The following is a 25,181-nucleotide window of genomic DNA, read 5'->3' on the forward strand; positions in this document are numbered from 1 at the left end:
CCGTTTTTAAACTGCGTTTTGTTCCAGCAGCAGCATTTGTAAAGCTACTCCTAGACGAACATGTTGAGTCACAATTTTTGTATTTAAGTTGAATCTGTTGCATCATTTTATCCATTTAATTGATTAGTTTTATAATTAAGTCGATACTTTTTTCTTTTTTTACTTTGTATTGCCATTAGGCCAGAAAGTTTCACACAGGCCAGAAAGTTTCATCTTCATCTCATTTGACCAGAGCATCTTCTTCTACAGATTCGCTTTGTCACCTACGTAGCAGATTTGTTGAGGCCACGGATAATAAAGTCTCTTTCACAGATTCCGCTGTGGCAAACCTCTGAGGGTTTCACAGATCAGCTGCATTTATACTGAATTCATATCACACACTGGTGTACTTTACTGGAAAATTGGGTATCTTCTAAAGGCAACAGCTGGATTTCAGTAAGAGGCAAAAAGGTGTTGGGGGATGAGTACAGATACATGCAGATTTTTATTTTAAATAAAAAAAAAGGTAGAATTTTTCTTCACATTTCAAAATGGTGTGGTATTTTGTGTTCTTCTGTCACATAAAATCCCAATAAAACACATTAAGATCTGTGCGAAAAAACTGGAAGTGGTGTGAACACTTTTGCAAGGCCATGTAAACACCAGAACTTTTTTGCACAATCCCGCCGCCACTATCACAGAACACATCTCTCCCTCCCTGGCTCCTCCAGGCTTTCCTTTCATTGTGACATGTGAAACTGAGAGCGCCGCTCACAGTGCCTGGCCCAAGCGATCCATTCTTCCTGGACAGATTTATGGAAAACAATCAACAGAGCATGCATCTCGCTCAAACCCAGCGGGTCACAAGCGCTCATCCTGGACACCTGGACTCACATCCTGAGCCGCAAAGCTGAGGAGGAGGTGACAGAAAAGCGGGGCAGTCCTGGATTCTGACTGGTGAGGAAGTGAGACGCACCAGGCTGGGGAAGGGAGGAGGGGAGCTGGCATAAAGCATACGGTCTGTGTTCTCACTTAGCAGAAATAATCAGTAAACAATGAATCATCGCTGAGGGCTGACATCGGGACGCTGCTCGGTGTCACACAGTCTCAGCCTGCTACGAAGGGAAAGGCCTGAGTATCCTTCGCCGAGAGGGGCTGGTGTGTCTATTCAATTAAGAGCAGCAACACAAGCAGTCATGTAGCACATTGGCTGTGAGAGAGCACTTAGTGGGCCGTGTGCTAGACTGTCCACACACGTCGGAGCACTTAGACAACAAAGCCTTGCATCCTGTGCCGCGCACACACACGCCTTTACGCAAGCAGTCCTGCACGTCTGAATGTATACCCTCACACGGCACGCTCGCTCTCTTCACGCCTCATTTAAAAAGCAAATTGAGCACATCTTCTGGGGCGAGTCACGGACTAAATCCTGGAAAACGTCACGCTCTCCTCGCTCGCCGTACCACATGCCGTCGCACACGAGGCCTTTTCACACGGTAAATATATCTCCATTTTGTTCAGGCTCCCATTGTTCCTACGTCCCAAGCCTGTAATCTCCAACACTAAAAAAAAAAAAAAAAAAAAGTCCTAAATAGCTCTCTGAGAGGTAGAACACTGCTCATTTTGGTCAGCTCTGGCCAGCCTAACCCCGTCATTCTGGGAGGGAACAAACACCAACACAAAGGCAGCGGGAAGAGCAAAGGCGAGAAGCCGAGTTTGAGTAGTGCAACGCGGACAGCTTTAAAGTTTTTCACTTGTTACAACCACAGACTTTAATGTCTTTTGTTGGCATTTACTGGCAAAAACTCTGCACATTAGACCCACACAATATGTCGCACATTTATTGTTTTCCTAATGTACACGACATCACAAAGAATTGCTTGGTATTCATGTAAATACAATGCATTCAATCTCTCTATGTGTTATGAAAAGCTACAACTAAACTGTTTAATTGCCAAAACAGCAGCGTTATCCAGAACATTTTCAATAAAACCATGTTGTTGAGATGGGAACCATTAATTAGATTTTTTTTTTACACTGCCAGCTCAGGCTACTCACTATCTGAGATCAGCATTTGCAATGAAACCGAAGACATTAATATTAATAATATTGCTATGTTAAGGCCTTGTAACTTCAATTATATAAAGTCATTGCAACAATCATTGACATCTGCCCAGGTGTTTTCAGCATATTGTTCAGCCCCAATATATGTTGTTAAAATGTCCTACCAATATAAATCTTAAAAGATTAGTCTACCTTGTATTCACCCCTTTACTCTGGTAGGCTTAAATAAAAATTCAATTGAACCATAGACTACTTCAGTATAAACACAGCTTTTCTACGATCAGACAGGTAAGACATAAAAGGACCATTGAAGAAGCTTACAACTAGGTTTTGAACCATGTAAGAACTGTTCAGTCCATCAGCTCATAACAGAAATTGTATGGTAGTCCCCTCAAGCTGACAGGCCTAGCAAGGAGTGCATTACAGTGTACCTCGGGTATTTAAGGCGGTTAGGGAACACAGCTGCCAGCGAATAGCTAAAATCTGAGAGCACTTGAGACCTCCTCCAAAAAAGTTGCCTATTTTAATAGTTGAAACACCAAATATACCTTAACATGCATTAACACTCACAGAGGAACCGTCTTAGCACTACCACAGAAGCTTATTCTACAGATTTCCTTATCTTCACTTTTGGGGGAACAGTCAATCAGCGCTAAGAACAATAAATGGAGCACCTGGACTGGGTGCTTTACAGATCCTAGCCAACAGAATGTCAATTAGCATATGAAATAATTCGGAGTTATGCTCAACATAAAAATCTGAGAATGCCGACCCCCGAGTAGGTGGGGATCAACTATAGTCAGAGAAGCAAAAAACTCATGACAGCCCTGGAGGAGTTGCGGAGAACAACCGCTCAGATGGGAATTAGACTGTTACAATAGACAATTAGACTGTCGTAATAGTCTTTTTACCTGTATGAATAAAACCTCCCTGTCTCGCCGTCAGTCTGTGAAGAATGATTCAGCAAAGCTGTTGAAAAAAAATCTAACAGAAGAGCAGACAAAACTCTTCTTCCACTGACCTCTTGTGAACTTCAGGATTGATTTTAAAATTTTGGTTTTAATCTTTAAGACAATCCACAGCCAGGACCTTAAATACATTCTGGACCTTTTTGAATCTTCTATCTTCATCTTCTACTCTGAGGGCTTTGAGTCAGATGTTGTCGATTGAACCTTTTTCCTAAAAACCCTTGAGGACCATGCTTTTCAGGCATTGGCTCCGAGGATTTGGAACCCCCTCCAACTCTCTCTAGGCTGCACAGACTCCACAGATGCTTTAAAGAAACAACTAAAAACTGTTTTATTCACACAGGCTTGGGCTTAATCTGTCTCTGCCTTCGTGGAGCATTTTGTGATGTACAATGCTATAGAAATGCACTTTCACTTTGACACAAGAATCCTGTTTAGAATCTCAACAAGCCATTTTTGGAGACACAGTAAGCATGTGGATTGCTATGTGTGGCTGGAAACCATCGCTGCACATCACCCTGAGCTCACCTGCATCCTACAGTGGGGATGCTTTTCTTCAGTCGGGACAGGGAAGCTGTTCAGAATCGATGGGAATATGGACAGAGCTAAATACGGAGCAATCCCTGAAGAAAAACCTAATACAGGCAACAAAATATTTGAAACTGGGGCTGGGGTTTGCTTTCCACCAGAACAACAACCCTAACATGTAATGATCAGAATCTAAACATATTCATGTGTCTGAAAGGTCCACTGTATGGTTGAGAAACTGTGGCAAGAGCTGAAATTAATGTTTATAGATGCTCCGACTCGAATGGAGCTGTGGTTTAAAGAGGAATGGGAAAATAATTGCTTCTCTCACGTCATACTACTTTGCAAGACAAAGCAGTTTTGCGGAGTAAATGCAGCTACGATGTTGGCATTTACAGTTAATAAAAAAAATGTCCACTTGTCAAAAAAAAGTAAGAACTTTTCACTGCTACCACATTTGTAAATTATGTTTTATATGCCCTAATAAACTGCCATTTACCTGTATTCAGCTGGAAAGAATTAACTTAACCACCTATAAAGTATGAACTAACTCCACTTACTTTATTGGGTCAACAAAAATTTAAGCATTAATGAAAAAAAAAAAAAACATTTCCAGAATCTAGCTTGCCACAGAGCACAGACTGTTTCAGTTAACTTAATGTACTGGAATAGAAAAGAAACAATAAAACACAACCCAGGTACATGCTCTGGAAATTATAGGTTATTTTTTGTGGGGTGTTTAGCAAATAAAAGAGAACTAGTTGCTTGTGGTGAGAAGGCTGAAGGTCCAGATGAGAAGAAGGGGGTAAAACAAAAAAAAAAAAAAGAGAAAAAAAAAAGAAGCTGTGCTGTTTTGGAGGCTCCTCGACCTCCAAACTCACTGCTGTCAATCAGCACAGCCGTCCATCCCCCTGGGACCCGCTTTCCTCCAGCGCTGTTTGGGGGTGGGGGCAGCCGGGTGGGTAAGGGAACCATCGCAAGGGGAAGAAAAAAATAAGAACAAAACCAAACAGATGCAGAAAGCTGCGGGTCAATGTGCATCTGCACGTGTTTGTGTGTGTGCGCGCAACATTTTTGCACGACGTGCTATATTTTTTGCTGCTCTTGTGTGTGTGTTTGTGCGTGTGCAGGGGTGTGTGTGTGTATGTGTGAGAGAGAGAGGCAAATTTGCGAGGCAACTATAGCACCTGAGGGAGGGGAGTTCTGCCTGCATATCGATGAGCCAGCAGCTCTCCCTCCTTGCCCCTGAGCCCTGCACAAACATCACAACCAGCTCAGGGCCAGTCCTTTTCAAAGCCTCCCATAACATCTAATGCATCCGCGCCCCCCGACTTCCCACAACCTCTTGCACGAAAAAAAAAACAAAAATCAGCACATCAACAGCAACGCAAACATCTTCCTAGGAGAGTTAAGGCTGTGGAGCTTTCGAAGGAAATCCAGATAAAAGAAAATAAAACAAGTAAGAAAAAAAAAACGTGATGTCACCCGGGGGTTGTCATGTCACTGTTTCAAGCGTTGTCTTGTCCTGATGGGAAATGTCAAAGCTTCTGATTCAGAGACAGCATGTCAAAAAAAAAAAAAGAAAAAAAAAGTGGAGCAGAGCATGAAACAAAACAGGAATGGGACAGAAAATAACGAAGACCCTGATATTCACATGTCGCCAGCTGCGGTCCAAAGAATGTAGGACGGCTCCTCTCGCAGTGTGTGCTCACCTTCTCGGTATTACAGTCCTGAAAATGAAACTAAACTAAAGGGACGGATGGCGCTGCCAGTAAACCGCATTAGCATCAAATGCAAATGAGAAGGGGGCTAATGGCTGGACAGGTGCAGACTGGGCCTCTAAATGACACACACACACATACGTTTGCAGACTTGTGTGTACGCACACATGCTTACAGACTCCTGCATGTGCACGCACACACACACGTACGCAGACAAGATGGATGAATTAAACATGGGTGGGTTCTGCTTGGGGGGGCTAGAAGGGCTGACATAAAGTCAATGACATACATTATTCACTACTGCACGTTAGCCAGCTAAGGCAACACATGACCTCTCACCCCAGGAAGTGCATCCAAACAAAACAACCAAAACAATAAAAAAAAAGGGTTCCCCAAAGGAGAGATTCTGGGACAAATTGGGAGTACGTTGCTGTGGAAAATGTTCAAAACTCTGCAAAATTTTGAGGTACATCGGGTGTTGATATGAAAGGTGAGCCAAAACCCAGTCCGCAAGTGCAAAACTTCTCACCGCGAAGCCGAGAGCGAGCCTGCCTCACAGGCTCGGAGAACAGGAAACAGTCGACCATGACATCATCCTCCCCGGGAGGAGCACTTCCTGCCCGACATTCTTCACTCAAGACGATCACACGCGCGCAAGCACACGCACTCATCGGGAAATGGCCTCTGTCAGCACACAAATATGGATATCCAACCGCAGACACACGCATGTGAGGAAATAGGCAACATTAACAGACGGGCCGGGGGAGTGTGCTGAACCCAAACACACACACGCTCAGAAACAGCAATAAACGCTGTCTGGGTTGACCCCTTTTCGTCGGAGAGGGGCAGCCCATTGGTCTTGCTGGGTTAATCAGTGGATCCTTATCTTTGGTCACAGAGTCTTTCCACACCCCCTTGTCTCTGCCTGGGGGACACCCTGCAGAAGGCCAGTGGGCGCTGGATGAGCAGGAAAGGGCCACAGGACACAGGTGGTGGGAGCCAGCAGAGGACACATGGTGCTGGAGGGAGAGAAATAACCTCAAAGAGAGGATGTTGAAACAGATTTGAGAAGCTTTTTATTAGCTTACAGACAGTGGCTTGTCATTCCCACTTTGAGATCTGTGCTGTGTTTTTAAGTGTTTATTCAAAACTTAAATAAGGCTGTGTAATTTACCCACTGATTTAAAAACAATCTCTGGCGCTCCATTAGCTTAGCACCCTTGAAGAGGATACTGCTTGGGTTCTGTCAAACAGGTATTTCTGGTATTATCTGAGTCCACTTTCCTCACATTTTTCACTCAAGTCTTCTGGTTCTGGTCTACTCTGCACCCCCAGATTCAGAACCGAACACGGAGAAGCAGCATTCAGCTTCTGTCTTCCTCTAATCTGGAACAAACTTCCAGAAGACAGCAAAATAGCTGAAATGCTAATTTGCTTTAAATCAAGGCTAAAACCCCAGCTGCTTAGAGTTGCCTTTGATTAGTAGTAGTATAAGTAGTAATCAATAGTGATCAGCATATTTGATGTGTACTTGATTAATGATTTTGCTGATGACACTGTCTTATAACTGGTGACTGTATCATGGTTTTATGGTGTAAAGCATTTTGTTTGCTGAAATGTGCTACACATATGAACTTGACTTTATCCCACACAAAACGAAGCAGTTGTTTCCAGGGAATGGGATCGTGCTGCAAGATGCTACCTTAACCCGGAGTCAGTTAATAAACCCTTTAGACTTTAAAGAGGCAATCTTCAAATATATGTTCAATGCAATGCTAATCTGCTTAGTTGAAAACACTTTATGATGAAAAATGGCCGATGATGACTAAAACTGTTGACAAAGATAAGCTTTGTGATTTTGCGTTGAGCACCACAAACTTAAATTAATGCATCTGATCTTCGCGCTGATGTAAAATTAAATCTCAAGGCAGGTTCATTAAATGGGAGCGCACATTTAACACAAGCTTTGCAGAGAGACGGGGTTGGTTGTGCATGAGCCGGCAGGGAAATGTGTTTGTGATTTGAGGCCCATCCAGGCACATGATGGACTGATCACAGCCAGTGCCTGCATATGATTAGCCCCCACGCTAACCAGGAGTGATGGAGAGGAGAGGAAACGGAGGTTTGAGGGGTTAAGGACTCCCCTCGTAATATCCTGCCACCGTTAGAGGCTGCGGCGGACCACACATGCATCCCTAGGGGAAGAGACGCACGGCAGCATCTCACCTTTCAGCTGCTTCCCTTGACCGGTGTCAAGAACGGACACGGCATGTCAGCTGGAAGTCTACCTGAATTTCCAAGAGCTTGCCACCTCTCTGGTTGGATTTATAAGGGCTGGCGTGAGTTGTCTTCTTCTTCTTCTTCTATTTTTTTTTTACAGTGCTGACTGTAGATATATGGTTTGAAATAACTTCAGAAAGGTCAACCAACACTGCTTGTCTCTGAAGTTCACTGAAAGTAGACAAGTGTAATGGCACATTTGGTAAAGATGTGCATAAGCTTTTTTTCCTTTTTTTTTTTTATCGCAGTAGCACAGCACACTGGAAGAAATTTAAAAATCTAACTTTTACTTTGAGATTTACTTAATATTTTTAAGGAAAGCAATCTTTTCTTAAGAAACATTTGTTTTTGATATAATCACCAGTGGTGTTATCGACACCCCTGCTGAACAAAACTCTTCCCAGTATGATTGTACAGTGTTTTCCACAGTATTTCACAATATTGCAGCATGCAAACAGATGGAGCTCTATTTTTCTTATATTGACCAGAGCCCTGGCTCTTCTCTTATGCTCACTTCAATTGGTTTGTGTAGGATTTTTGGATGAGAGAGAAGACTGATTGTTTTTGGTGAACCATTTCTGTGTGATTCATTTTCAGTTTTTTTTTTGCCAAAGGCAGATTTTTATGGAAAATGTCCTGGTATTTCAAAGAGTTTACGCTATGCACTCTCACAACAAAGTTCCCAGGGCCTTTAGAGAAAAAGACAACAACAAAAAAAACAGGCCCACAGCATCACACCTCCTCCACTATCCCTAATCATTGTTTCACACCAAACGCACACAGAGTCTTCATTTTTGTCTTGCCTGACAAAAACAAATCAAACTAATGCCCAGGTAAGGTGTTTCAAAATCTACTTTTATATCTTTTGATATAAAAGGTATGTAATTCCTCCAAAAGCCACCGGTTGCTACGTAACTATGGAGATGCCAAGATGCCTGTTTTTTCCAAAGTACTCCAAAAATGAGCCTTTACCATATCCTCCTTACTGTGTGTGTTGAAAATATACATTTGAGTCCCTGTCCAGGACCGTGTCACATCATACTGATACCACACGGAAACATCAACGTATATTACTGATTAGTGGTTCCTGAAAACTTCTGTTACATTTTTCAAAAGGTGTTCTAAGGGATTCTAGTAACCAGTGATTTAAAAAAAAAATATTGCTATTTCATAACTTGGCAGACTCAAACAAAAGATTAGATTCTTGAAAGCTTTTCAATGTGAGATCCATTAAACTATTTTTTTTTTTCCCAAGGTCTTTCGCACATCTTTTCGAACAGATGTGTCTGTGCCTGCTGCTCATATGCTCCTCGCAGCTCCAGCAAAACACTACAAACGCACAAGTGTTTCCCGCAGAGCACATAATAAACAGACACACTTTCCTATAAAAGCTTAAAGCCCAAACAAAACTGTCTTTTTCATCAGGAGGGGAGATTCTCCCGGTGAGCATGTACGGCACCCAGAGCGACGCGGATTCCACGCAGCACCACATTTGTTCTCCTAACAATCAAATAAGTTTCTCATTAGCTGACTTTATTTTTCCTCGTTCCCGCGGTTTTGCAGCAGTGGCCTGTTTCTCCCGACTTAACGAGAGGGAGCTAATTAGGCAATCACACCCATTACTCTTCCAGAAGAGTTAGAGCTAGCCCAGCTAATTAGGGCTGTAAAATCTAATCATCTCTGCGAAACAGCAGAGGGCTAACGAGCCCTTATTTAACGAACTAAATAACTTCAAGGGTTGGAGAAGGGCTGCTGATGGTATTTCTTTATGAATTTGAAGGAGGGGAGCTCATGGTAATTGAGTCAGTAGTTTCAGCCTCGCAGTTGTTTGTTTGTTTGTTTATGAATCCTTGATTATTACAATTGCCAAGAATATATTGGTGCTAAATGAGCAAACGAATCATCCCCCCCTGCCCTCTTAATCCCCTTCAGTCCCTCCTTAAAAAAAATAAAAACTGGCGCCCTCTCCAAGAGCTCTGCTCTCACCTGACCTATTTTTCCTGTCCAGAAAGAAGAGTGCTCGCTGGAGAGGAAAGCTGAGATATAGCTGTTGTTTTGCCTTCCCCCTGTTCTAATTTGTTGTTCGTTAACGCTGCCCTCACACCTGAGCCATCGGGCGTCAGGGGAATACCGCCACAACACATGCTCGGTGTGGCTAAGCCGTTTCCCGGCTCGCCTGCTCCTCCGTTTGCCGCTCAACTCGCAGAGGAGAAGTTGAGTCCGGGGGGGGGGAACCAAAAAACGACAACGTGAAGAAAGAGAGAGGGTCGGAAAAAATCAACAAGTATTCTCACGAAAAAAGCAACAAACAAACAAAAAAGAAAAAAAAATACAAAAATAAATGACAGAGAGTGATGGGCAAGGCGTGTTATGTCTGAGGCCACGCACGTGGTGGGGTGCAGCTGTCTCAGGGAGCGCTGAGGTGAGGCCTTCCGCTTCAGCGGAGCAGAACGAGGGTGGCGTTCACACGCACACGCAAACACACACATGTACAACGCACAGAGCTTGCGCACAAACACATAATGCTCACGCAGGTAAAGAGTGGCTTTTGACAGAGCAGCAGCGAGAACAAGACAGCTGCGTTCATCAGATAGCACAGGTCACTGCCTCATTAACACTCGCAAAAAAAAAAACAACAAAAAAAAACACTCAAACGTGACAAATTCAAATCAGACAGAAAGTAGATACTCAGACTTGTTGCAGCTCACAAAACAGGGACGCTGTACAGTGATTCTTTTTGGAATGCATTCAGAGCGGTGCTGAAGGGATTGTTTCAGGGATTCTCCTTGTACATACTGTAGCTCTCCTGCTATCTTTATTTAACACATCCAGATTTGGTCTGTATGGAGGCTAACGCTACAGCAGCTACTATGAACCGGTTAAGATGAAAATAAAGTTAAATCTACTCCAAACTCCAGAACTTTAAAGCAGTCGACAAGAGTGTTTTGTTTTGTGTGTGTGTGAGGTATAAAACTGTTAACTGTTGTGACTTAATCACTGGACAGTTATTTACACTTCAAATGGAGTTAGGAGGCCTGTAATCATAAATGATGACTTATTCTTATAAGTATTATTACTTATATATTTATTCTGAGAACAGAATAAGTGTTTCCTGCAGTGTCAACAGGCTAATTAATTTGACATACTATGATGCTCTTGATACGAGTTCCTCTTCACCGATAAGAAAGTAAAGACAGATTTAAAAGAAAAGCAAAGATATTTACATTTCTACTAAATAGCTCCATTTACTGGAAGAACTTTTTCTGTATGTAAGTCACATAAATGGTGGTGCACTGTCTTCTAACTCTGTTTCCCCAAGTAAATAATATCCTCCTTTGCTGTGAATACTTACGCAAGACTTAAGATTCTTCAGCGTACCGATATGTTTTCAAGATCGAAGTTGCTCTGAGACTGTAGAAGTTTGGTTTGGTCTTGGTCCCACCCTGATTGGCTGTTATCTTTAGCTTCTTGGACCAACTAATCTTCATTTCAACCAAATGAATATATCCAGATGATATAGATAAGATTTTAACATGTGATCCAGATTAAATGACTTTGTGTTTAGCATTAGTTGGTCCTGATGGCTGATGCTAACAGCTAGCCTAAAGTGGCTTTCTGCTGTCTTAAAAAAACAACTCCAGTCTCAAACAAATGACATAGTAGACCTAGCTACTTTCTAAATTGTAAAACCTTCCTTTGGCACTTATTCATAGAAAACATGATGGCTATTTACTATACATGGGGGAAAAGGTGGACCACAAATTATCTTCCTGAATGAAACAAGCCCGGAGTATAAAACCAAGACTGTAATTCTGGTCAGAGTGAATTTATGATAGATATAAAGCAGCATAGAAAATAATCATAGCAAATGTGTGAATGCTAATTCACAAATTTGACACGGACATTTAGGTAAAAACAGTAATATTCTGGTCTTATTAAGTTTCACTTAGGAAGTTGCACTGCCTCCTCCTACCTCCTACAACAATTTCCATGGGAAAGAATGATCAGCTTGTCTCTAAACTTTCAATGAAAACATGTCCGTATAAACCACTTTGATGTTTTAGAAATTGGCATTTTTAAGACTGTTTCATAGGCCAGCTGTTGTCTTCAGCTTTATGGTAGATAATTGCTTTAGCTCCTTCAGTTAGCATCAATCTAAGACGCTCACGCTAACCTCTACATTTACGAAGGCCGAGGTCGATTTTCCACTCTCTTAAAACTACTCTAATCTCAAAATTGTCACAACAGTTCATGCAAATATCTTTTTATGAAGTTTTATCCTGTCGATATGCTTGTACTGAGTGGTTATTTACAAAATCCAGAGATTATTTACTCGGGGAATGGAGGTAAGACTCAGTGTTTTTCTTCTGGGAAGTTAACATTTAAACAGGATACAGTGAGAGAAAAGGGCAATAAAAAATGATGATCTATGACAAAAGTATAAAAAAGCTTTTTTTTTTCTTAACCCGACACCAGCAAACTTTTTTTTAAACTTGTTCCACTCAGAAGTGTCCAGTCCAGAAATCTCTTGTCTCATTTCACTTCATCTTATCCCGCCCAATGTGTGTTAAAGTCACCAGCTGACACATGTTTAGGTCAACTTCATTTATAAAGCACATTTTAAAAAAACTATATTTGACCTATGTTTTCTATAGTTTAGGAAAATAACTACTGAAAGAATATGTCAGAAATCAAGTATTTAAAAATACTTTAGAGCATAGAGATAATAAAAAGAAGAAAAAAAAGCTCTTTAAATATTTGAAAATAATTCAAACTCGTATTAAATGTCCCCAGAGGAGGAGAGTCTTTATTGACTCACATTAATGACTGACGTGTGGAACTGAAGTTCTCCCGATGTGTGTCCATTAACTGTGTGGTATAAAATATAAACTGTGTAAAGGCAAAAGTATTGCAACTGTTTCAGAGAACACATTTTATGGATTTGAACACTGACTCACTTTTATATAAGGCAGTTAATCTAACTGGAAGTGCTTTTACATGTTTTGTTCTTGCTACCACTCTCACTGTCTCCGACAGCTAGTTCTTGCGTAAATAACTATTAGCTTCTGTGCAAACAACCGCCTGGTGCAAGCAGGACTAAAGCTTAAAAGTTTATGAGTGCTGTGAGGTTTTTGACATTGTTGTGATTGCTGTTAGCCTTAGCCTCAAGCTAATCTGTAGATACCAAGACTTGTTTACTGAAGGTAACATATTGACCGCCTATAACTTTCTTACACAATCTAATTTCATAAGCCCTAAGCTATCCCTTCTAATCTTCATGCATGAACTCCAGATAAACACCTTACATTAAAAGCACACAAGTTCTCTGCACGCACACACACACACTTCCAGCAGAGGCTGGACAGTAAATCTACAGGGCTTTTCTTTTTCCTGACTGGCTTTAAATCACACAAGCCGCAGCATCGCTCAGAGCTGGTTTATGACAGCAGGAGAAAGGCACACACTGAAGGCCAGTTTGTGTGTGCGACTGTCAAAACGCAGCTAACAATTTTCGGCCAACAGACACACTCTGGCATTCACCCCCAGACTGGAGCTGTGACCCAAACTGCTCATCACTTAAGTCATCGGCACAACCACGCAAACACTGTTTGGCCACACTTGAAGCCGAGCTCGACTGCTGCGTGATTGCTCCTGCACTTCATCCACCCGTAGCCCTGGAATATAATTTACAGCTGCTTCGCACGTCTTTGTTTTTTTTTTTGCTTACACAGAACATTATACGGTCGCTGAAAACAAACAACAACCTGTGGCCTCCTCTTTACGAGGCTTGCGAGGTTTACGTTCTCGCAGACGAAAACACACATCAAAACCTGCTGGAATCTTGATTCTTGTGCCCTTTTTGGGAACATGTTCTCCAGCCTGTGGACTTTTATTTCCTCCCGCGGCTGTTTTACCGTCGCGGGGCAACAGTGTTTTGTGTCAGCAGTGATGATGCGGAATCGTGTCACCGGTTCGAAGGGTGAGGTTTGCTTACCTGTCGATGATGACAGGGTCTGATGGGGTTTCGTTCCTGTTGCCGCAACTCTTCTTATCACAGCACCGACTGCAGGTGAGGGGCAACAGAACAGCAGAGGGGGCAGATCAGGGAGAAGTGGGGGGAGTTAGTCAGTAAGATGTGAACAATGGAGAGAACAAAAAAAAAAAACAGACACAACTCTAAAGGGAGATGGGAAGACATCTGTGGGTACAGGAAAGAGAAAATGGGGCGTAAGAGGGCGTGAGACTTTTTTGGGGGAGTTCAAAAAAGGAGACGAGATGTGGATTTCACGGTAAGACCAGGGCTTGTTCTGTGGATCAGCGGAGTGATTTTCGGCGAAGTTTAGGGGGAGCGAGCTGCAGTGGGGCTAGATACAAACTTGAATTAGCCTCCAGGGCTCAGGTTAGCTCCATTTCTGTCAGACATCACACAGCCAGACATCTTATGTTCTCTATTTTTCCTCGGCTCTCGTCGCCCTCCCTCTATCCCGCCCCTCTCTTTCTCTCTCTCTCATTTTTGTGCTCTTTCTCTCCCTCTCAGAAGTGGGTCACAGAGTGGTCCCACTGGACCCGGGGAGCAGTGCATGCTGGGTAAAAAGGGGGCTGCATACTGATGTGACGAGTCCTCTCAGAATCATTTGACTGCAGCACAGTGTAACAGTGTAACGTCAAACCCCCACCCACCCAAACCCATCCCTGAAAGAAAAAGTATCACCACGTCTACCTTTATTCCTCTGTGTCTGAGTGTCTGCATGTCTGTGTCTACCTGCGCCTAACTACATGTGTGCTTCCACTCGGAGGAGTGTGTGGGAGGAGATGGAGGAAGACAACTGAGAGGCTGACCCTCCCCCTCCCCTCCGCACCTCATTCCTCCCTCCATGCTTTCTCCAGTCCCTCAGGACCTCAGGCTTGGAGAGCCAGATCAGATTTCTGATCTCCACTGTTTCCTGCAGCATATGAAAACAAGTGGTCCAAATTGCCTCGTGTGATAACCAGGAAGCCGCTACACGCTCCGCCACCAGACGCGCTCTCTCTCTCTCTACACGCAACTCTTCCGAGCCGGTCGCTCGCTTTGGGACTCCGTGGCGGGGCTTTTGCGTGACGCTTTTGAATCGATGGCGCTCGCGACTTTTTGAGCGCGAATGTTTCGGCATTTCGAGCAAAATCGGAGTCTGCACCTACTGTAGCTCGGTGTCGGGACGAGGCAAACTGCCGAGTGTTGCGCGGGGGCCCCGAGGAGGATGGGTTTGAGTAATGAGCTTTTCCTTGTCCTAATTAGCCGAACATGAGAGGGATCCACACACATGCATGCACGCGCAAAACAGAAATAGGCCAGGGCCCAGCTCTCTCCAACCCACTTTGAGGCAAATGATAAGATTTCTATCATAATTTAGCCATGCGCTTTGTGTCATCTTTCTTTTCTTTTTTTTTTTTTTTGTCTCTCAGTTGTGAAGCGACATCAATAAAGAGCTCGGTTGCAGTTTGGCTTACCTGCACATGATCTCGTGGGTTAACAGGACCCGGCACATTTCTGGATTTTTATCCTGACCCTCATAGACAATCGCCTAAAAGAGAGAAGAGGAACAATTACAAAAAAAAATTGCAGTTCCTACTTTTGTGGATGTTGGATGCAAGAGACAGATGTAGCTCATTATTTGTTTATTAATCAGTTGCATGTATTAATATGTGTGGACAAATCTAAGGGCGTCTTTGTTGAGATGTGTAAAAACCCCTAAACTAAATTCTTTTTTCTTTTTGCAATACCATGATCTCACACTGAAAGATTTAGAGAAATCCAGCCTTTAAATTGAACGTGTTTATTAAATAAGATAACAAATCATGATTTTAGCAGAATTATCAGTGATAGTTTTTCATAGCTAAACAATTCCTTTGAAATAAATGTATAATGTTTAGAAATGGTTATTTGTACATCCCTGTGATAAATTGATTGAAATATTAAATAATGTATATATTTCAGTTTGCCACATCGGACCTGACATTACTCAGAACCACTGGCCACTAGCCAGTGAAAATGGGACAACTTGGTATGTCATAAAGTCTCCATAGCAACCATGTAGCAACAACTGTAGCACAACTAATGGCTATGGTTTATTGATATCAGAAAAAAAGACCAATTCTTTGTCCTACCATCACAAATATAAACAAATGGAGGCGCTAACAGAAGCTGCAAATTTAACTGGAAACGTGTGATTTGGTCGAAGACGTTTCATCTCGGAGAGTTTGGTGTTAAAAGAAGGATAAGCAAGTAGAAAAACCCCAAATGCACACGGTTACGAAAGATTATACTGTAATGCGGTGGGTGTGTTTCTCTTTCAAAGGTCTTGTCAGCCTTTTTAGAGTGCATTCGATTATGAAACATTTAAAATACGAGTGCCTTTTAAGTAAGAATATGTTGACCTGTGTCAAAAAGAGAAAAAAAAACTGAAAATGGGTCATTATTGATTGTTTCGGCAAGTTAGATGATTCAGGACATGTGGCCAGATCAACACAGAAATGCTTCACCAGACACAAAATCAAACGTCTTTCATCACCGTCTCAGCCCCCAGACCTACATGATCTAGAAAATTTGTGAAGAAAGAACAAGTCAAAGATCTCCTCTCTCTCTGTATGTGTGAGAGGAGGAAATTTGGAACTGTCCTACTGGCAAAACGGCGTTCAAAAAAGCTTCATGCACCACTAATGATGCGATTATTGTTTCAGGTTACATTGCTAATTTTTCTATTTTTAGTGTGAGATTATGTTACTGCAGTAGAATATTAATATACATTTTATCTTTAACGAGGGTTTCCAATATATTTGTCCATGTCGGTATATTTATATTGGAAGCCAAACGTGCGATTGAATAGTTTTCCTTTTTTTAATGTATTATTGTTATCCTATCAGTGTCGTTTCCCTGCTTCCCTCCGTGCTTTTCCATTTCCTCCCATGTTATCTCTTTTTCTTTGGAAGTTTCACATCTTATCTGCCTCGTTTCTTGAACCAAATCCATTCTATCTCGGCTTTAATTCAATGAAGCAACAGTGGAAGAAAATATTCCTTTCTCTTCCTTTTTTGTAGAGTAAATAGGTCCTTGACACTGTAAGGCAACCAGACCAACCATAATCTTTGCCTAAGCTGCAAGGACAGAATGTGATAAAAAGAAAACAACAACAAAAAAAAGCGATCATTGTGAATTCGTGTTTTTTTTGCGTGCTGTGCTGATGAAAAGTCAACCAGGACTTCAAGCCAAATAAAAAACAGAGGGATGTGTGTGTCTTTCATTTTGGTAGAAATGTTTGTCTATCTGGCAAACGCATGTATCGTGGGAATCCAGTCCTCCCGAACAGGAACGCTGTGTTCCGACAGAGACGGTAAGAGGGAAAATTGTTTGTATGTGTACGAAGGGGTGTGTGTGTGTGCGTGTGCTTGTGTATGGGCTGCGTATGTGTTAGTACTTGCACGTATGTGTGTTTGCAGTGTACAGTGAGCAGTTGGACTGCCAGACTGGAGTATAGTGCACCATCTGGTCCATGCAGAACGGCGTCCAAAAATCTAGTCTGGTTACCCCACCAACCCCACTCAACATGCTCTCTAGGGCTTGATCACCCCTACAACTCCCCCCACACCCACCAATACACACACACACCAGGGCTGATAAACATGCATGCACACACATCATCTCCTCCTACTCTTTTCATTCTAAGACAAACTCTCTTCTAGTCTAATGGCACTAGAGGCGGAATTGGCAAAACAAAAGACCTGATATGAAAACAGTGTTGAGGGGGCTTTACTTTACTCCTCGCCGTCTAATTCAGCCCCACGAAGAATTCCCTCAGAGTGTGCCAGCTAACATGTGAACCACTCAGTTTTTTTGTGTTGTGTGTGTGTGTGTGTGTGTATGTGTGTGATTGCATTGGCCGCAACAACACACTCCAGGATAGTTTGTTCTGTTTCACATTGAGGAAATGAGGGTCAAGGTCCTCAAAGAGTGAGCTGGCATGCATCACTGTCTCTCTCCAACACTGACACACAACCACGTCTGCGCCTCGCACAGATATTCACACATACACACGCACGTGCGCGTGCACGCACACACATTTATATACATAAACCACCTCCTAAAAAATAAGCACATGCACACCATCCTCGCCTGCAGGCTGTTGTGGAGAGGAGTATGAGGACACATGTCCTCTACTTTTTCTGGGCCTCTGTAAATGTGTTCCACAGGTAAGACAGGTCGTTTATCAAGCCGGCTGGGCTGTACTGAAGTTAAGGGTCTCAGACACAGGTTTTGCAGCAAGGCAGGGCAAGTGTGTGTGTTTCTGTGGGGGTGTGTGTGGGGGGCGGGGGGTGCGAGGGCGGGGGGAGGTAAACATCCAGATCAGCGGGATAAATAAGCTAGATTTTTTCTTTATTTATTTTTTTTTCTTTCTGAAAGCCTGATGCAGGATTTCCTTCCTACCTGTTTAGTCATGGAGTCAATGAGTCGAACATATAAGTCCTGCTCTGTCCGGATTCCTTCAGAGAGAAAGAGAGAGAAAAGATTTAAATGGGGGAAAAGTTAGACCCATTCAGACATAGTCATTCTGTTTCCTTTGCTCTTTCAAAAGAAATAAAAACAAACAAACAAAAAAACCCCACTCTAAACTGACATTAAAAACTTTCAGTTTGAGTTGCAAAACAGTGAGTTTGGCTGAAACCATAACGCTCCATTTTCTAAACACAATACAAATAACCATAGCAGAAAAGATATAATCAAAATGAGTTGGGGTTTTCTATATTTGAAATAATTTCCACTGTCTTTCCTGCTTGTTATTTATTACAGCAACACAACAGAATTGATAGAGAGCAAGTTTTTATATTTGAGTTAAATTGATGAATAATTAGGAAGCAATATATTTATTAATGGAGGCAAACAAAAGTCTTACCAAACAAAACAACTAAATGTAAATAAAACATTTATCTTTAATGTTTCACGAGTTTGTGTTTTGATTTTCTTGCTTCCCTCTCTCTCTCTATATATATATATCTATATATATAGATATATATAAAAACAAAGTAAAAGAAACAAACAAACAAAAAAAAACTCACCGTTACTGTAGAGGAGCTGAAGCCTATAATGAATGCCATTGTTGGTCTTTTCCCCCGTCGTTTCCTATAAAAACAGAAGCGAACACAGAGAGAGGCGGTCAGAGCAAACCCTCTCCTCCTCCTCCTCCTGCTCCTCCTGGGACCCTTACAGCGGGAGCACCGCCTGATATTATTTATAGATAAAAATGGCGAGGCTCAAACTCTGATCAGAATCAAATCAGTTCGTTTTCCAAAGAACAAACACTGACAATATTTGGGGGAAAAAAAATAAATAAATAAAAATTATAATAAATAAATAAATAAATAGGCTTAGCCTGTGATTTGGCGGAAAGTTAATAATGCATGCAGATTTATTTGGTTATATAATTTAAAACTAAAACAAACGAGTTCGACTCTTTTGTTTTGTGTTTTGAATAAAAGAAAAAAAACGTGTAACTTTTATAAAAGCTGCAAAAATATCTGATATGTATTGTTTCTTTCTTTGTTTCTTTTCAAAATCTGCTTAAATCAGAATTTACATTATTCTCTATTTTCCATGAGTCGCGGCGCAACCGTAAAGTGGCTCTAAATGAGCAGTAGATTTGGACCTTATTAATAACATTTTAAAAAAAACAAACAACCAAGAATACAAACTAATTAATAATTCACATTTTAATTCAATAAAAACACCATCAACTTATTGTGATCGGGGTGAAACCCGTAGTAGACGCACCAATTAAAAACTAATTCTGATGTTTTACTGTTTACCACAGTGAAGTTTAGAAAACGCGGTGACTGGTGACATCTGCAAGCTTCAAGCTGTAAGAGGAAAACAAAACAAAAAATAAAATATAATAAAAAACGAACAAAAAAAAAATCCACCAGGAGCGGAAACTGAGAAACAAAGGTCCCAAACTGGACAAAAATAAAATAAAAATAAAATCCAAAGATGAATACGGAATTGCTTCAAATTTGATCAAAACATAATCAGCAGTAATAAGAGATCTGTGGTGCTTTCGTAAGCCACAACTAAAAATCACATCAGGGAAGCCTTCAAGGAAGAAATGATCCCTGCTGTGTGACTCTGCCTACTTTGTTAACGCACGTCTGGCAATTTATCACTTTGACTTAACAGCTTTATATACACCGTCGCAGGAATCAGTGGCTCAGACGCGCGCGTCGTTCCTTATTTTTGGTTGGTTCATTTCTAAGCGGTTCATCCGTTATATTTTAATCACCTTTTTTTTTTTTTTTTTTAATAAGAGAGAGTCAATTAAACGTTCTAAACTCACCTTTTCTTTCTCCACAAAGTCGACAAACGTGGTCCGCTCTATTTCCACCGGCTGACCCTGTCTGTCGTACAAAGCCAGGACGAAGTGGAAGAAGTTGGACTTGCGGAGGTTGGAGGGCGGCTGCTTCTCGAAGTGCGCCCGAGCGAGACCCACTCCGCTGCGGACACAGGCGAAATAAGCAAAAAAATATATCAAATTAAATAAAGCTAAACGGACGGGAGCGAAAAGAATTGCATTTAATAAAAGTACAAAAACAACAACAAAAAACAACAACATAAAAAATTATCGCGCTAATTGATTCAGTTGCTTGTCCCCAATGTTTGTATCCAAACTTAAAATTATTAGGTGAGACGTGCACAATTTAATTTAATTAGTTCATTAAAATCGAACAATTTAATTGAGATGTTAAATTTGAATGCAAGCAAAAAAAAAAAAAAAAAAAGTTAAATATACCGAGTGCTATGACTGTCATAATTTGGACAAGACAGATGTAGGCCTGTTGTAAATAAGCACCGGAAACGTCGAGATTTTGATTGAAAACAAACAAAAATCTAGTATTCTCGCGATGCATGCAAACTTTTAAAAACCCGCGAGGAAAGCTGCTTCATCTCAACGCAAAAAAATAAATAAACAAATCTCTGCGAACCGAGAGGTCCAAGCCAAAACTCACAGCTGAGTTTTTGCACTAAGAACTTTGGGGCCAAAGCCGCATTTAAACGCCTCGTGTTGGAAAGTCTGTCAAACAGTTCCGAAACGCGTCTGAAACAAGTCGGATCCGAGGTGAAAAATAACGAAATAAATAAACAAAAAAACAACAGCAAAAAAAAAAAAAAAGTTGAGATGCCAGCGGGACCTGAAGTTATCCCACCACTGCGTCCTCTGGGGACGCGTTCTGCCCCCAAGTGAATCCGCCGCTCCGTCTTTAAACGCCGCATATCACAACGCGCTTTGCTCTCCACCCGCTGTGGTGCCAGCGCGGCGGAGCGCGGCGCAGCGCCTCGTCCGCCTCGGGCTCACCTCTGGGCGGCTGTGTTGGCGTCCAGCACTCCGGCGCCCTGCATCCATGTCCGAACCGCGTTCATCCCGGCCACCATGGGCTCCTCTTTCATACTACTCCCACTCCTCTGGATGCTCTCGTGGATGCCAAACATCAAAACGCACCTTCACTCTGTCTCTCTCCCCTCTCTCTCTCTCACTCTCTCTCTCTCCTCTCTGTCGCTATCCTCCTTTTCCCTCTCTTCTCTGCCTCCCCTCCTCGCCTCTCGGCGTCTCCCTTTGATAGCGCTGTCACAGGAGCAAAGTGGCGTGGGTCTATTCCACTCGGTGTTTAGACGCGCGCGTTCCACTCAAAGTAAACAAAAGATGCGACATGTGGGGAAGAAAAAGGGGAGCTGTCAGCATCCAGGGTTAGCTGCTCCTCATGTTGAGGGAGAGCGGGAGGCAGCAGCTGCGAAGAGGAGCGACGTGAGAGCGATGAAAGGGGGAAGCGCAGGATGAGAGTGCGCGCTGAGCCGGCGACAGTCCCCCCCCGCCTCTCCTCCTCGGATCAAGGTACAGCTGATAAAAACAAAAACAAACAACAAAAAAGAGAAAGAAAGAAACAAGCAAAAATGTCAGTTTTTGCAACAAACAGGCCAAAGATGAAACAGGTTTCTCTCTTTGCTCCGTCGCTTTCAAAGCAAAAGTCCTCCTTCCGGCTCAAATGGATAAAACGGAAGATTAGCGCAATTAAGAAGGCAGTCCTGGGTATATCCGCCGCTCGGCAGCGCCCGCTCCTGCTCGGGTGATTTGCGCTCTTTTCGCTTCCCCTGAGGAATCACTTCGGACCATCTCTGGGATGCCAAGCAGGAGAAACTATAGTAAGGCGAAAGGAGGCGTGGTTTCTGGGAACGCCTCTTTCCCTCCCGAGCTCCGGTAATGACACGGACAATCAGCTGCCCACCAACCCGACCGGAGCGCGCCCTGTCCCCGCCTCGCTCCGGCGCAAACGTCCCGCCCCAGCCACTCAAATCTCGAAGCCGTCCGCGCACGCCCCGCTGCGAGTGCGTGCGTCTCGGCGGGTGCGCATGCATGCAGTGTTTTGACTGCGCCTCTGTGCTTTGCAATTAATGTAGCTGTTCACGACAAAATCAAACACCAACTCATGGGGAGGACATCAATTTAATCCCTGCAGTTCTCACGCTGAGTCTGAAGTCAGGAGAAGACCCGGGGAGCTTGTTGGAACATCTTTTCCCTGCCGCGATTTCACTTCAGCTCACATAGGGATAGGCAAAAAATAATGATAATTGAACAGATGTTTAACTGAGTATTAGAAAAATATATATATATATATATTTTTATATATATATATATATATATATATATATATATATATATATATTTTATTTTTTTTTTCCTCTCTCGTTTGGCGAGGGAAGCGCATGCGTTAACGGGAGACTTGAGCCCAGATTCAATGGCGTTTAAGTGGGAATACACCAGACAAGGGCAGGATGAGAAGCTGACATTATGCATGCTTGTTCTTTGAAAAAAACACAGAAACATTTCAAATTCAGTGTTGATTTTTGCTACTAGAGCTTCAGCAAGCTGTGCTGAGCAGTCCAAGTTCTCAACTCTGGCAGATTAGGAGCTTAAGAAAGTTTCCATGGTGCCAAACGCTGCGCACAGTTTAGTTTTTTTTCTCTCTCTCTCTCTCTCTCTCTGTTTCTCAGTCGGTTGGTTTGAAATTAGCTCTTACTAGATGCACTTCAATTCTTGAGGGACTGTATGCTATAAATCCAGAATAAATACGAGGATTACATGCTAAACTGTGCTAGGCCGTGTTCAAAAAATAAGTGCTGAAAAACCCCCCCAAAAAATTAACAAAATTTGCATGCTCATGGAAGCGTAAAACTGTACAGTGGTTGACATCTTTTTGCTCTGTTTTTCTTTTTTGCACAGCAAAAAGCAGAGCGCAGAGAGAGGGTGTTATCTTCGTCATCATTTCTCGCTGTTGCACTGTAAAAAGGATTTTTTTATAATTTCAATTTTAGTTAAACATTTTTGCTTGTAAATGTAATCCTTAATAATGGTTAAAACTCTTTGTTGTGGTACATCCTGCACACATATTTTGATTAGTTTAACTACACAATATGGTCTACTGTTTTTTTTTTAATGTTGTGTCCATTGAGGCTGATATACTTATATGAGTGTTATTACGGACGAATGTCAACATAATAAACATTAAGAACTAATAAAAGCCCTTATGGCTCATAAACTGTGTGTGTTGGAGAAGCGGCTTTTTATCCAGCTCTAGCTAGTTTAGCAGCAGTGCTAATGCTAACGTAAAGCTGAACTTCTGGCCTCTCAGGCAGTCATGGATAAAATAATGGAATATTCTAGGCGTAGATGTCAGCAATTCATTCACATAGCAATACAATTTATTTGATGTAAAAAGTTTGATACTCTCAGTATTAGCTAGTTTAGCAACACAGCTAATGCTAGATCCGAAGTAGCTAGCAAGATCAACATTTTTACCCCAAAGCAGCTGTTGCTTGTGGGCAAAACACAAACGTGAAAAATCTTGAAATGCCAAACTTTTAGAACAGATTTAGGTCTTTTACTATTTCTTTAAAGTTGTATCACTTAACCAGTACAGCACTAATGCTAAGTCAAACTTAGCCATTTGGGCTTCTTAACCCTGAGACAGTTTTTTCGAATTAATTAGCCGTGGTTATGAGTTATTTATTAACATAAATATTGACTAAAATCTTTGAAATTTCACTAACCAGCTTTGTTTCTTCATAACATGGCATGACCATTATATATTTTTAAGGCTTTAACTAGTTTTATTAGCATTTTAGTGGTTAGCTTAGAATTTATTTAGGTATAATTTAGTTGCTAAACTGATGAATATCCTGCACAAAGAGTCAGAATAAAATCCACCAATATAAAAACGCCACTACTAATTAAGCTTCAACAGTTTGTTTTATTAGTCCATTAAAGTCATTTCTAAATGATCAAATGAAATGGTCTGGAGGTTATGCATCAGCTAAATTCAGCTAAATGTTAAAAGATGAAGCTAATAAAGTCTGTTTTATTAGTCCCTACTGTGTCCGATGAAAATCTAAAGACAAACTACTGACAGCATTCACGCTTTGCGATAACAGACAACAACAAAAAAGTTCAAATGCAATAACATTTATTTTTCGGTGGGGTTCGTTTTAAAATGATGTGCTTGCAACTCAAGTGATGCAGCGATGTTGCGCCTTTCTCCAGACTATACCGCCGCTATTCTCTGCGGAGTCTGACAAATAAATGCCATAAACGGTCAAGGTTAGACACCAAACCCCAGCAATCATCCCATCATTGTCTAGTCTCGAGCTGTTTATTTATGTCTCCTGCTGTGGGAGGAGAAATGTGAGCACCCTACCATTACACGATACAATAAATAGTGATAAATAAAAGCAACGGGGGATAAAATGTCTCTCTCTCTCTCACACACACGCACCCTCCTTCCGACGCACACACATGCTACACAAGTCCAGAGCCATCCTTCAGCACATTTATTTGATTGCGGCCCCGGCCTTCGCCAGGATCTGTCCGCCTGGGTCGACATGGACACTGCAGGCCTCTGGGGGTGGCTTTATATTTAGATCCCCCTAACATCAACACAAACACACACGCACACGCACACACCCCGACACAGACACCGTTAGTCCAAACATTGCAGTCTCGGTGTCCAAAAGCGGAGATGTCAGAAGCCAGGCCCGATGTTTCAGCCATGTTAATGCAGCGATTCACTAACTGCACGGCAGCCACACACGAGCCTCGCAGAATATAGATCTGATCATTAGCTCCACGCAGATATGTGCGCACCATTTTAACCATGTGCTGACGCGCCTGTGCGTAAAGGGAACACCGCGATGCGTGTTGGGGGCTTTTAAAAAGCGTTAAAACTTGGAAGATGTTTACAGCAATTTATGAGAAAAGGGTTGCGAGCCCGTCCCCCTCCTCCCACCTTCCTTCTGTACAGCCAGATGATGTCGTAAATCAAGTGGCTTGGTTGATGTTATGCTCTGACCGAATTGAAACCTCGAAAAATAATAATTGATTAAGAAAAAAACAGTCAAGCACTGACCTTATGTCGAACAATATGCTCCTGAAGTGCCTACATAAAATACGTGGACTATATTAAGTTTTTATGTTTAACTACATTGGGCAGAAATAATGTGTGAAAGAAAATATATGTTCACAAATCTACAGAGCTGCAGAGAAATGTAAGAAATACAAGCAGGAAAAAAAAA

General features: G+C 42.1%; 1 protein-coding gene across 4 annotated transcripts in view; it reads right to left on the minus strand.

Moving 5' to 3' along the window:
• ebf1a (EBF transcription factor 1a) overlaps window positions 1–21,836 on the minus strand; it is a 78,303-nt gene extending 56,467 nt beyond the window's left edge. For 3 of the 4 annotated variants that reach the window (XM_032554818.1, XM_032554817.1, XM_032554816.1), the window contains exons 1-6: window positions 20,917–21,050; window positions 19,900–20,056; window positions 18,629–18,692; window positions 18,000–18,055; window positions 15,029–15,102; window positions 13,536–13,604 (exon numbers count right to left, since the gene is read on the minus strand). In XM_032554818.1, coding sequence (XP_032410709.1) covers window positions 13,536–13,604; window positions 15,029–15,102; window positions 18,000–18,055; window positions 18,629–18,692; window positions 19,900–20,056; window positions 20,917–21,050 — 554 coding nt within the window. Of the gene's footprint in view, window positions 1–13,535; window positions 13,605–15,028; window positions 15,103–17,999; window positions 18,056–18,628; window positions 18,693–19,899; window positions 20,057–20,916 lie in introns of all 4 variants that reach the window. The other variant, XM_032554815.1, reaches the window with a different exon arrangement.
• Between the last annotated feature and the right edge of the window lie 3,345 nt (window positions 21,837–25,181).

Source organism: Xiphophorus hellerii, chromosome 23 (genome assembly GCF_003331165.1).
Source record: "Xiphophorus hellerii strain 12219 chromosome 23, Xiphophorus_hellerii-4.1, whole genome shotgun sequence".
NCBI classification, from domain to species: domain Eukaryota; kingdom Metazoa; phylum Chordata; class Actinopteri; order Cyprinodontiformes; family Poeciliidae; genus Xiphophorus; species Xiphophorus hellerii.